At 48.1% G+C, this 12,403-nt stretch overlaps 1 protein-coding gene across 1 annotated transcript in view; it reads left to right on the top strand.

Moving 5' to 3' along the window:
• COL23A1 (collagen type XXIII alpha 1 chain) overlaps window positions 1-12,403 on the top strand; it is a 307,671-nt gene that overhangs the window by 21,683 nt on the left and 273,585 nt on the right. Inside the window, exon 2 of the mRNA XM_069472066.1 lies at window positions 2,090-2,156. Within this exon, the coding sequence (XP_069328167.1) occupies window positions 2,090-2,156 (67 nt within the window). The remainder of the gene's footprint in view (window positions 1-2,089; window positions 2,157-12,403) is intronic.

Raw genomic sequence — 12,403 nt, 5'->3', positions numbered from 1 at the left:
AACCTATGATCCCAGCTGCTGGCATTAACAGTACATTTTTTCCTCTCATCGATAGTTTCTTAGCTAGCTTTTCATCTTAAAGTAAGAGTAGCTTAAAAGTAATTGTGTTTCCTATCAGTATTTGAGAAAGCTGCCCTGCCCTTTAGGAGAGAGGCCCAGATGTGATAGTAGTTGCCCAAGTGTGATACCAGTTGTTAAAAGTGAATTGTTTTTTAACATTAAATGTTTTTGTTAAAAAAATGAAATTAGTGTGGCAGTCGTTTGTTTTCTGTCTAGCACTGATAAAAAACAGATAAGAGCTTCTTGCACAAATTGACTGGCTTAAACTAAGAGGGTGGATTCTTTATCCAAGCACATTTTGAAATCTGTTTTAGTATCTGCAGACACAATGGGGAAGAGAGTGAGTTCTGAGGTCAGGCTAAGCTTCTGCATGGGCTTCCCGTTCAGCGGGGCTGGGTGTGGCCAGGCGCCCACTCTGCTATACAGCCTGGGTGTCTGCCACTGCCTGTCATGGGTGGGAGCCCATGGCAGCTGCAGGGGCCCTCTGGAGGCTGGGGTCCGGCCCAGGCTGCCCACAGGGTCACTCTGGGCCGGAGCAGGAGCATGTGGCTGGTGGCAGTCCCTGCAGGGAGCTGAGAGGCCGGCATCCTGAGGCCTCGCCAGGTTCCGATGTCTGGGGCAAGCCTAGAGCCTTGTGGGGCCAGGGCCAGGAGGTGCAGTGAGGATGGAGATGTTAGTGCACCTAAAGGTGCCACCCTGGAGCACCCTCTGGCTGTCGTGGTGGTGTTTCCACCATGGTGATAGTGATGATAGCTGGCCTTCTCTTTCTCTGCATTCAGGACCAGTGTTGCAGGCGACGGGAGGTACCCTGGTTAGGGTTTTGGCCTCAGCCTCCTGGTCCTGGGCTATTCCAGCCAGAGGCAGACAAGGCCGGGCTGGGGGCCTGTCTTCTGTGAAAATCCCAGGCCTGGTGGTGAAGGGCTCAGACCAGGGGTGCCCCTCTTCCTCCCTCTAAGGCAGTGCTTACAAATTACTATTTTATGTTTGCGCCTGAAGCACCCATTCTAACAGTAGTCTTGAACTGTTCACTCAGGTTAGCACGTTCCTGCTTTGTTTTGCTTTGAGGGTTTTTTTACTCCCTAAAGAAAGGTTAATACTTTGTGTATCTTTGCCAGGACTCAAGTCCTGGCTAGTTTTGGGATTAGAAGCCAATCACTTCATTCCTCTAAACCTAGATTTGGGACGTGGGACAAGTTTCCTTCTTTCAAGCTTCCATCCCCTTATCTGTGAGGCAGGGACATTAATTCTGGCCTCAGAGTTTTCCCTAGGGTCAAATCAGGCCATGAGCATGCCAGAGCTGTCCCTGTGAGTCACCATTGCAGCCTAGCTGTCACTTCTGACTCTATTTCTGTAGTAATTATTTTCCTTTCACCCAAATCTAGCACAGGGCTGGGCATGTGTAGAGATTCTTGTTAAATTGTACGGAACTGAATTTTCTAGGCCAAGGATCCCCACTGGTAAGAAGAAAGGAAAATGGGAAGAAAGAAAGAAAGAAAGGAAAATGTTGTCATCAGGGTAGATTGGGCCCGTCAGGTCCGAGGCCACGGCTGGGAGGGGCCACCACAGTGGGAGGGGCCACCACAGTGGGAGCTGTGGGCTGCCTGGGTGCAGAGGGGTGGCTTTGTGAGTAGGAAGGCGCCTCAAGGGTCAGTTCTGATTGTCCCTACTCAGGCTTTCCCCTGTTCTGCCCTTTCTGCATACAGACTGATGGTCACTTGGGCTTTGATGCTGGTTTCTGTTGTTTTTAACTCTTGGTATTGTATTTGAAAATAAAAGCAAAAACCTGCCACCTTCTCTTCAAGGACTCACCAGTAACTGTTCAATGTTTTGTTTTTGTTTTTCCTTTTACTCTAAAATTGCCTGTAGAATTTAATGATCTTTTATGAAATGTTCTTGAAAACACCGTCATCAGGGTAGATCTTTTAGATACATCTGTTCTTGTTGATTTTTCGACATTTACCCCTCCCTGCCCTGAAACTCATTCTCTTTTTTTTTTTTTTTTTTTACTTTCCTTTTCTTCCTGGCTCAGAAGTTGGACGGACTAGTCAAGCTTCGGACTGTTCGGGAAGCGCCATCGGAATGTGTCTGCCCCCCAGGTAAGTAAAGGCTTCATACCTTGCTGGCCCCAGACTTCATTAGGTAGGTCCCTTCTCTCGGCTGCTTGCTCAAAATTGCCAAGAGCACACATGGGCCAGAGGCCAGCTGGGGCTCAGGCTTTCGTGCCCTGTGGACTGTCCTGGCCCTTCTCTCCAGCAGGCTCTCCGTCAGAGTCACCGGTAAAATGAAATGATGTGGTTTGGTTGGTGGTGGAACAGAGACTCCATTAGAGATGACTTAGAATAAAGAATTCGATGGCAGGAAAGGAGTGGCTGTCCCACAGGGGTGCGCTGATAGGACTCACATGCCCACGGGATTAACATTGCAGCAGAGCTCTCTGTGCTGGACAGGTGGAAAGGAGATAAATAATCTGGTGAACGTAAGCTTTTTGTTTACATTTCTTTTGGTGGAGGCAAAGGAAGGGAACAGAAAACTTGGTCTGAATTATTTAAATTATCATGTCTCTCTTGGCTTTTGCTGGTGTAGAACAGGGTGCCCGTGAATAAAACCAGGATTTGTTGATTCCTAATCCATGTGCCTCAAATCCAGATTCATAGCAGTTCTTCCAGTTGTCCTCAGGGGAGCTTTGCACAGACTATGATTGAGAATTTCAGTGTGTGGTCTCCGACCCTGGTGTTCCCAAGGTTAGAATGATCCTCTCACAGGATGGTATCCAATACCAGTGAATGAGTGGAAAATCACAACGTATCTCAAACGTCCCAACATGCAGGGAAAGGTGACAGCAAAATGAAATAACATGTTATTGGTTCAGAAGAACATGGGAGCCGAATACAGTGTCTCTTGCCCTTGGTATCATTCCTTCCACTGGCCGAGCCGTCTGGCATTTCCCAGACCATTGCAGCTGGTCCAGAAACCAAACTCTCTGATCATGAACATTGCAGGGCTGGGAGATGCCCTGAGATTTCTGCAAAGGTGGATCCATGGTGTGAAAATTCAGTCTCTGACGGCCCAGGGGGAAAGAATTCTATGGGCTCAACCAGGCTTTTTAGGGCCACTGAGGTTTTAATAAGAGGAAAAAGGACATGACAAGTATTGGCTCCATTTGCAGATCAGGAAGGTCAGAAATTGCAATTAAATGGGGGGAAAATTTTCAGATCCACAAATGGATTTTTGGATGATCTGCAAAATGCGTAAAATGGGAATCGTCCTTCTTTTTTCCTCTGTTTCTTTCTGAGTGTTATTAGGATGCATATCCATGTGAGTTATGTGGATCAGTATTTTTTAAACTGGGAGTCACAACCCATTTGGGAGATATGAAATCAGTTTAGTGGGTTGTAGCTAGCGTTTGAAACTGCGAACCAGCACAGACGGCAGTAAGGAATGCTGCCGTGAAACTTCAGCTGCTTGTGTGTGTCTGTGTGTGCGGACAGCCCACACCCACCCAGGTGGGAAATGGGTTTCTTGCCAGATGACAGAGCGAGAGAGGGTGGAGGCAGGGAGCTGGCACAGCACTCCCGAATACTTGGTAACTGAGTCACCCTAGTAAAGGTCTGCCCCTTACTAGCTGTGAGGGTCTTTATCAGTACCTGCTAACAGTCTGGGAGTGGGCTCTGTGGGTGCCTTTCTGAGGTCATGGAGAAAGTACAGGTTAAAGCCAGTGACCCAGGGGCAGTCTTGTGTCCTGCCTTCCCTCGGGAAGAGGGGAGCAGGGGTCCTGAACCCGGGAGAGAGGCTCTAAGAGGGTCTCGGGAAGACCGTGGCCGAAGGGCTAGTCCAGATCTCCAGTCCTGCTGAGAGGAGGGCGCGGTGAACGCCCCTGCTCCCTGGGAGGCCCTGCTGCCGTCAGTCAGTGCAGCCCAGCATGCTGGCCCCCGCCAGGCCCTCTGCACACCCTTGTCCGCGCCTGGGCTTTGTCTCTTGTCGTCTTGAGTCTGAGCACTCATGTGAGTCCTTTAGGCCAGAGCCCTCACCAGCGCAAAAGCCCCGTGGGCTGGCATCTGCGCCCTTATCATGGAAAGGACAGGGGCCTTTGTCTCCAGCCCCAGAAGCCTGAACTCCCCGGCTCCAATCTGCCGGCAGACTTGGAGTTTGGCAATGCAGACCACCCTCTGGAGCTTGGATCTCCACCTGATCTGAGACAGCCACAAATAGCCAGGGCCTGGTCGCCCGGGAGACAGTGGAATCTTCTGTCAGATCCTATCCCGCAGCGGTCAGATAAGCGAGGCCAGAGAAGGTGCAGTTCTAATGGGTGTGTCGCCCATTGTGAGGCAGAGCCCAGGCGGTGGGGGCTTTGTGGTGATGGGCTTCACGGCTGGGCTCTGAGTCAGCTCTGTCACCGTGGGCAAGTGGGGGCCCTTGAGCCTTGTATCCTTGTCTATAAAATGATACAGTGGGTTGCATTGTGTCCTCCAGAAAGATATTACCAAGTCCTACCTCCCGGTACCTGTGACTGTCACTTTTGGAAATTGAGTCTGGCCAGGTGTAATTAAGCTAAGGATCTCAAGATAGAATAGGCCATCCAAGACTTAGGGTGGGTTCTAAATCCAACGACTAGTGTTCTTATAAGAGGTGAGAGGAAGAAATCTGAGACACAGAGACACACAGACCAGAGGGCCATGTGATATGGGGCACGGATTGGTGTGATGCGTCCACAAGCCAGGGAATGCAGAGAGAGGCGTGCAAGGTCCTCCCTGAGAGCCTCTGGGAGGGGCCTGCCCCGCCAGCACCTTGGACTTCTGGCCTCCAGAACTGTGCAGGAGTGAACTGTCACTTCCAGCTCCCAAGTTTGTGCTGATGTACAAGTTTGCTGCAGCAGCCCCAGGAAATGAAAGCAGGAGCGATGACCACCCTGAGGACCTTATAAGGTTGCCGAGAGGACGGGAATATGGGGGCAGGAGGGCTGTGAATCAGACACGGAGCTACCTGGGAGCCCGTCCATTGCTGCTCTTTCTCATCCGCCCGCCCAAGGAAGACGCCTGCTTTTCCCCCAGCGGGTCACTCCTGTGCTCGAGGCGAGTGAGGCTTACCTGTGTCCTTCAGGAATCCAAGACCCTCTTTTCTTACCTTACCTACGTATTTAAATGTTAAAGAATGTGTTTAGATTTTTTAAATGTTTATTTTTGAATAGGAAATAATGCATGATGTGATTAAAAGATTCAAGTACATAAAAGATATGTGAAAAATGATTCCCCTGGCCCCATTCTCCTGCTCTCTTTCCAAGGGCCCTTTTCCAGATTGCTGTGTCCCTTAGGGAGCAGTGCTGCCTGACAGAACCTTCTGGGCCTGTGCCGTCCACGACTGTGGCCTCTACTGGCCACACGTCACTGTTGAGTCCTTGAGATGTGGCTGGTGAGACCGAGGAACTCAGTTTTTAAATTTTATTTTATTTTAACTAATTTTAGTTTAAATTGTGGCGAGCGGCTTTGGTATTGGACAGCTGGGTTCCAGAGGTAGTTTCATAGACATCAGCGAGTATTCCTCCTCCTTCACGCAATTGGTGTCGTGTATTGTCTCCTGTGTGCTGCTGCTTTTCAGTTTGCAGTTTCTCTTTGAGGCGATCTGTGTCAGCCTTTGTACCAGAGAGCAGGTGCTGCCTTGTTTTGGTTCAGTGATGGAATCCGGCCGGGCTGTCGGGTTGTCCTGTAATGTCCTTGGCCAGTCCTTCCAAAGGACGTTTGGGCTGTTTCCCACCCTGTGTTCACACAGACAGTGCTGCATCCCTCCTGTGATGGAAGGAAGGCAGGCCTGCTGCGTAGCCTTGCTCTCTGACTTCCTTGGGCTTTGCTCCGAAGCTCTGTCATTGGCACTGCTGTAGGCTGGGGGGTGTTGGCTGGAAGGGCAGGAGCCCCCAGTCTGTGCGGAGAGGCCGACCTTAGGGCAGCGATCACAGAACTGTGCAGGAAGCTCTGTGGCCCAGGTGGGCCCTGAAGCCTGCTCTGTGGGAGATGCCAGCACGGCCCCAGCCTCCACAGAGACTGTGCTGTGAACAGTCGTGACACGGGAGCATCCCAAGGCCTGGAATTGAATCTTGACTCTCCCACGTAAATAGCTGCCTTCTGGTCCCACCCTGTGTGTCCTGGAGTCACAGGTACTCTGGGGTAAGAGGCCTTTGCATTAACCCACCTTTGGATTACAAGCTTCAGAGCATTCATTAAGGTCTGACCATCCTACATTAATAAAGCAAAAAAGGAAATTTATTAGCTCACATCCCTGGGAATGGAAGGGCCTGAGGTGGAGCTGGCTTTAGGTGTGTCTGGGCTCAGGGGCTCACTCTCTCTCAACTCTTCTCTGCCTCCTTCTCAGATAGTCTTTCCTTGGGGTTGATCTCTACTTGGGAAGGTGGCCGCCAGTAGCAGCAGGGGTAGACCATACCTGCTCAGCAGCCCCAGCAGATAGAGCATTCTTCTTTCTCAGAAGTCCCAGAATTGGGAAATGAGGAGTGTTATGGGTTGAACTATGTCCCTCCCCGCAAATTCATATCTTGAAGTCGTAACCCCCAGTGCCTCAGAAAGTGACTATATTTGGAGGTAGGTAATTAAGGCAAAATGAGGCCATTGGGGTGGGCCTTATTCCAGTGTGACTGGCGTGGAGGAGGAGGAGATGTGGACACTCACAGAGGAAGGGCCACATGAGGACACAGGGAGAAGACGGCATCTATAATCCAAGGAGTAAGCCCGTAGAAGAAACCGTCCTGCTAACACCTTGATCTTGGACTTCTATTTTCTAAAAGTATGAGAAAATAAATTTCTGTTGTTTAAGCTGACCAGTCTGTGGGAGTTTCATGGCAGCCGTAGCACCTGGACCAGGGAGTTGTTCAATGAGTACAGAGTTTCTGTTTGGAAAGATGAAAAGTCCTAGAAATGGCTACTGGTGATGGTTGTACAACATAGTGAATGTATTAAATACTATGGAACTGTGTACTTTAAAATGGTTAGCATGGTCAGTTTTATGTTAGATGTGTTCTACCATGATTAAAAAAAGAAAAAGTCTCAGAGCTGACCCTGGTTTGCCTGGCTTGGGGCAGGGGCCTATCAAGCCATTGATTGACTGGGCCTGGATCATGTGGCCACTTTCAGGTCATGTGACATGCTCGGGTCATACGACCATTCTGGGAACTAGTGGAGACAGATGTGGGGGAGGGTTGGCAATACCAGAACTATGTGGTGTGGGGAAGGGTGGTTCCCCCATGCAAAATTGGGATGCTCTTCCCAGAAGAAGAGAAAATGGATGTAGCTGGGTGGCACAAACAAATAAGTGACCATTTCAGTCCTACTCCAGGGACAGCTGGCCAGCCAGGCCCAGTTGGTCCTCAGCTGAGGATTGTAGACAGATTCGGGTTTGCCCAGTGGATTGGCTCCACTTCAAGCACCAAGAAGCAGCACGGCCAGGGTGAAGCACACTGACCCTGGACCCAGACTGCCCAGTCTGAATTCTCAGCGTGTCCCAGCTCTGTGGCCTCAGCTGGTTGCTCCCCCTCCCCGTGGCTCAGTTTCTCATGTCTCAAGTGGGTTTCTGTAGTGCCTGCCCCATGGGATGGCTGCGCGGGCAGAAGGAGCTGCTACACGGAGCCAGCCAGAGCAAGGCCTGGCACCACCTCCAGAGACGCAGCCGCTTGTGAACTCAGCCGCTGCCGTCAGTCGGGGCTGCCAGAGAGGAAGGGACCAGAGATGAAGTTGGAGGTTGTCTGGGAATATTCTGGAGGGAAAGAACAAAGGCTTGGCAGACTTTTCTGGCATGTTCCCCCGGGGGACATGGGTGACAAAATCCTCGCAACACAAGAGTGAGAGAAGCAGAGAGGAGGAGAAGGTGAAGCGTTCATGAGCGCCCCTCTCGCAGAGCCTGGGGCTCCTGACCTTCACGCCATCTGCACTTGTTTCCAACCCGGCTCAAACCGCCCCAGACATTATTAGAAACTTTCTAGAAAACTGGTCGTCCTCTTAATTTTCATTCTGTGTCTTTTTGTATCCTTGCATAATATTCCAGAGACACTGTGTGTGGTTTCCAAGTGATGCACACTATGTTTGCAGCATAGGGTAATTTTTCCAGAAATTAAACGGATTAATCCAAGTTAGAAATTCCCTGCTCTGTGAAGACGTTTGGAAGTTTGCAGAGAGGAGTGAAACTCTACTTAAGACCGCATAAAGCACAGTGTGGAAGTGATAGACAGAAGCTTCAGTAGACAAAAGCTGCCAGACAGAACCTGATACATTTCATTGATAGTTTATGGAAAATGTTACAGAGCAGAACAGAAGTAGTAAAAGTCTCTCATATTCAGCCTGTTTACTGCCTTTGTTGGCTTAGGAAAGAGCTCAGTGAAGGGCACATGCTCTCTTAGTACTTTGAAGTAAGAAATTATTCTCCTCTTTTGAATTATTTTTTATTTGTAAAATTTCTAAGAATGGTGTATATATTTTTAAGAGTGTTAAATCCCAGTGGACTTGTGTTCCTGGCAAAACTGAGTGCCGTATAAGGCAGTTATCTCACTATGTCAGACTCTACCAAGTGGAGGTAGATAATTAATGTGTCTTATATAGATACAGCTATATATATCTCTTTTGGTACCAAAATTCTCCGAAGGATGGTCTCAGTCCTGCACTCCACTGTGTATAGATATTTGTTTATTATTCGTTCATCTCTCCCTACCCTGTTTTGGTGCTTGTCCTGGGGGAGCTGCTGACTAAGATTGTTAGAGACAGCTGTAGACCCAGTTGTTAGAGGAAGATGGTACAGATACAAGAACCATGATAAACTGAGAATAGGATGAGTCCTGAGGAAAAAAGGCCTACAGAACTTAAAAGGAGGGAGAGGTCACTCCAGGTCAGGAGGATCTGGGTGGCGGAGGGTCCTTCCTGGGGAGCATGATAGCTGGTCGGGGTTTTGAAGACTGATTGGCATGTTAGCCAGCTGAGTGGGGGACACATTCCATGAGACCTGACTGTTCGGAGCAGATGCAAATGGAGCACCCCTTGGCAGTGAGTTTTTGGTGTTGTTTTTTTTTTTAATTTTTTTTAAATTTCAGAGTACTATGGGGGTGCAAACATTTTGGTTACATATAATGCCTTTGCCTCTCCCAAGCCAGAGCTACAAATGTGCTCTTCCATTTTTGTTTGGTTAGAAGGTGGCAGTGGGAGGCGAGGCTGAGTCCGGGGTGTGGGACACAGTTGAAGGTGTCTGAATAGGATTCAGTGTTAAGAGCAGGACTCTACAAACAGTGTGGGTACTAGACTAGATCATGGATTTGGCTCCAACAGAGGGGCCACTGAGGGTCGCTCAGGGCAGGACTCCCCGAGCCTAGGACGGAGCCAGGCGTGCAGAGGAGGGTTGATAACCATCTGCTGGATGACTCGTCTGGAGAAGAGGCCATGAGAATTGACAGCCAGGAACAGCTGTGAGAGGTGCCGGGCTGTCCGCTGGACAAACCCGTGACCGGGGTGGATGGGCATGGGTGGGGCAGAGAAGACTGGAGCCCCAAGCCTGGGACGGGGGTGCCCTGGCCAGAAACAAGACATCCCCAAAGAGAGATGATCTGGAAGGGAGATGGTAAGTGTGGTTTTGGGCAGGGGGCCTTACGAACCAGTTTGTGAGACACACTGATAAAAGGAAAAACATAATTAGAAGTTTTCTCTTAAAGCATAGTCTAGCCACTCTGAATCTATTAGTTATAAAAAGGCCTATGTCCTTATTTTTATAAATAAAGATGTTAAACTATGTACTAACCATTGAGATCTGGAGATTTTCTTGTGACCACCAGAGGGAGCCCACTATATCCATTAAATTCTATAGAAATCTAACAGGAATTTAGAAGAAAAGGATAATTAATATATATTTTTAAAAATTTACTGGAAAGCACACAGAGATTCAAACCAAGGGCAGTGACACACAAAGTTAACCACCCATTCTGATGTTTTTCTACTAAAATGGAAGACCCCTCAGAATTTTCCAGATGGTTCTGGAGTCAGGTGGTTTGCTGTTGTTTTGGGAGGATAAGATGATTCCGTGAAGGGTAAAATGTTCATTGAAAACCACATTGCTAAAGAGTTGCATTACCCACTCAACATCTGCCGAGCACCGTCTGGCTTGGCGGCAGCAGACAATCCCTGACACCTGGCCTTCGCACCTGTGCCCTTCCTCCTGGCCCCTCCCTAAGGCACGCTGAAACTGCCTTTTCCGGGTGATAAGTTCAGTGCAGTCACATTATCTGACTTCTTACCTCGCTGAAGTATGTTTCATATGGATTGAAGATTTAAATGTAAAAAATAGAACTGTGGATGGCTAGATAAAAATATAATAGGTCACTTTTTAAAATCATGAGGTGGAAATGGAATTTATAAGCATGGGACTGAAGTCAGAAACCCTAAAGCAGTGCTTCTCAGTCAGGGACCATTTTGCCCCCAGGAGGTCATCTGGCAATGTCTGGAGACATTTCTGGTCTGTCGCAATCTGGGGGGTGCCACTGGCATCCAGGAGGTAGAGGCCGGGATGCTGCTAAGCATTCTACAATGCCCCCACCATGAAGAGTCATCTGGCCCAAAATGTTAGTAGTGCCCAGCTTGAAAAACCTTGCCACAGAGCAAAACATTTTCTTGACCATTTTAAGTTTAAAAGTTTAAATCTTCTATACAGAAAGAAAATTCCACCTTAACAAAGTCTGAAGATAGATGACAAACTGAAAAGTTTTTCAACATGTATAACAAATACGTGGTTAATACTCATGAGCTATAAAGTGTTTTTGCAAAAGGTTAAGGAACATACTCTAGAAGAATGGGCAAAGGATATGAGTAGAGTCCACATAGGAAAAAATCCAAACAGTGGCACTTCCCTTCAGTGAGTACTTACAGAACACCCCTTCCATGCTAGTCGCTGTGCTGGACACTTGAAAAGATGGCCCACATCACGAATAATTGAGGAAACACATAGTAAAATGAAATCAGTTTTCAGCTCTCAAACTGGTAAAATTTAAATCGTTTTAATCTTTGAGGAGGGCATTTTGGCATATAAATCAAAATTTTAAAAGTACAAACTCTTTCTCTTAACATTTCCACTCCTAGCTAGGTTCAAGAAACAGTGCAAAGGAGACTGTACAATAAATGATGTTTATCAGAGCATTATTTATAATAGCAGGAACACTAGAAATAAAATTCATGGCCAGTTATAGGAGACAGCCACAATATTTCTATAGTGGGGAAAAAACTGATTATAAAGCAAAATAATATCACAGTCTGAACAGTGATTTTCACTGGGTGATTAGATCATAATTGCCCTTCGTTTTCTGAATGTGCTTACAATGAGCGTGTATTACCACCATAATCAGGAAAAAAACCACAAAACAGCTAAAATGTATTCAACCAAAAAAATAAAAGACAGAGTTCTGTTTCTGGCCCTGGGCTGGTCACAGACCTCTGCTAGTGCGTGGCAGACGGCACACCCGTCCCTCTGCCCGGGGGGGCTGCTGTGCTGGTCCTGGGAGGGCAGCCTCTGACGTGAGTCCACTGTCCACCTACACAGTACCTGACACACCACACATGCTCCAACAGTGTTTCCATTTAATGAATGCTATGTTTCTAAGCGATCTTGTAAGCTGAAAAGTGCACTGTAGATATTGGTTTATAAAGAAGCCAGTTGAGAGTGATAGAAATGACATCTTCTGGAATAAGACAGACCTGGATTCCCATCCTGCATCTGTCAGTTAGAGCTGTGTGACCTTAGAAGCATTATTTAACTTCTCTGAACTCTGCTTAATAATACCATGATAATCCCAAACTTAATAGTCATTTGTTATTCATCCTTCATTCAATAACGTTTACTATGTTAGATTTGGGGAAACGGTGGTGACAAGACAAAGTCTGTGCTTTTGAAGAATTTGCACTCCAGGGTGTTGGGGGTAGGGTGGAGGAGACAGATGAACTAAAACAGGTAAACAAATAAATGAGACAATTATGAGTTGCGATAAGAGCTCTGCAGGCACCAGGTAGAGGAAGAAGGGGGCGGATGCCAGGGCTGCAATCTTCTCCTCTGGAAAGGGAGGCCTGGGAAGGCCTCTCGAAGGAGGGGACATTGGGCCTGAGAGCTGCAGACCAAGAAGAGCCAGACATCCAAGATGTACCAAGGCCCCAAGAACAGTGAATTCCTCCTGGGCAGCCAGGAGGTTGAGTGTCCTCTGGGAGGGTCAGTGTGTCTGGAGCTGGCAGGGGGACATGGTAGGAGGACAGTGTGGAAGACATGGGCTGCTCATGTGGCCTGGCCTCCTGGACTTGGAGGAGTGTGTATTTTGTCCAACGAGCAGTGG

The sequence above is a fragment of the Eulemur rufifrons genome, chromosome 7, assembly GCF_041146395.1.
Source record: "Eulemur rufifrons isolate Redbay chromosome 7, OSU_ERuf_1, whole genome shotgun sequence".
Classification (NCBI taxonomy): domain Eukaryota; kingdom Metazoa; phylum Chordata; class Mammalia; order Primates; family Lemuridae; genus Eulemur; species Eulemur rufifrons.
This window is presented reverse-complemented; position numbering and strand designations above follow the sequence as displayed.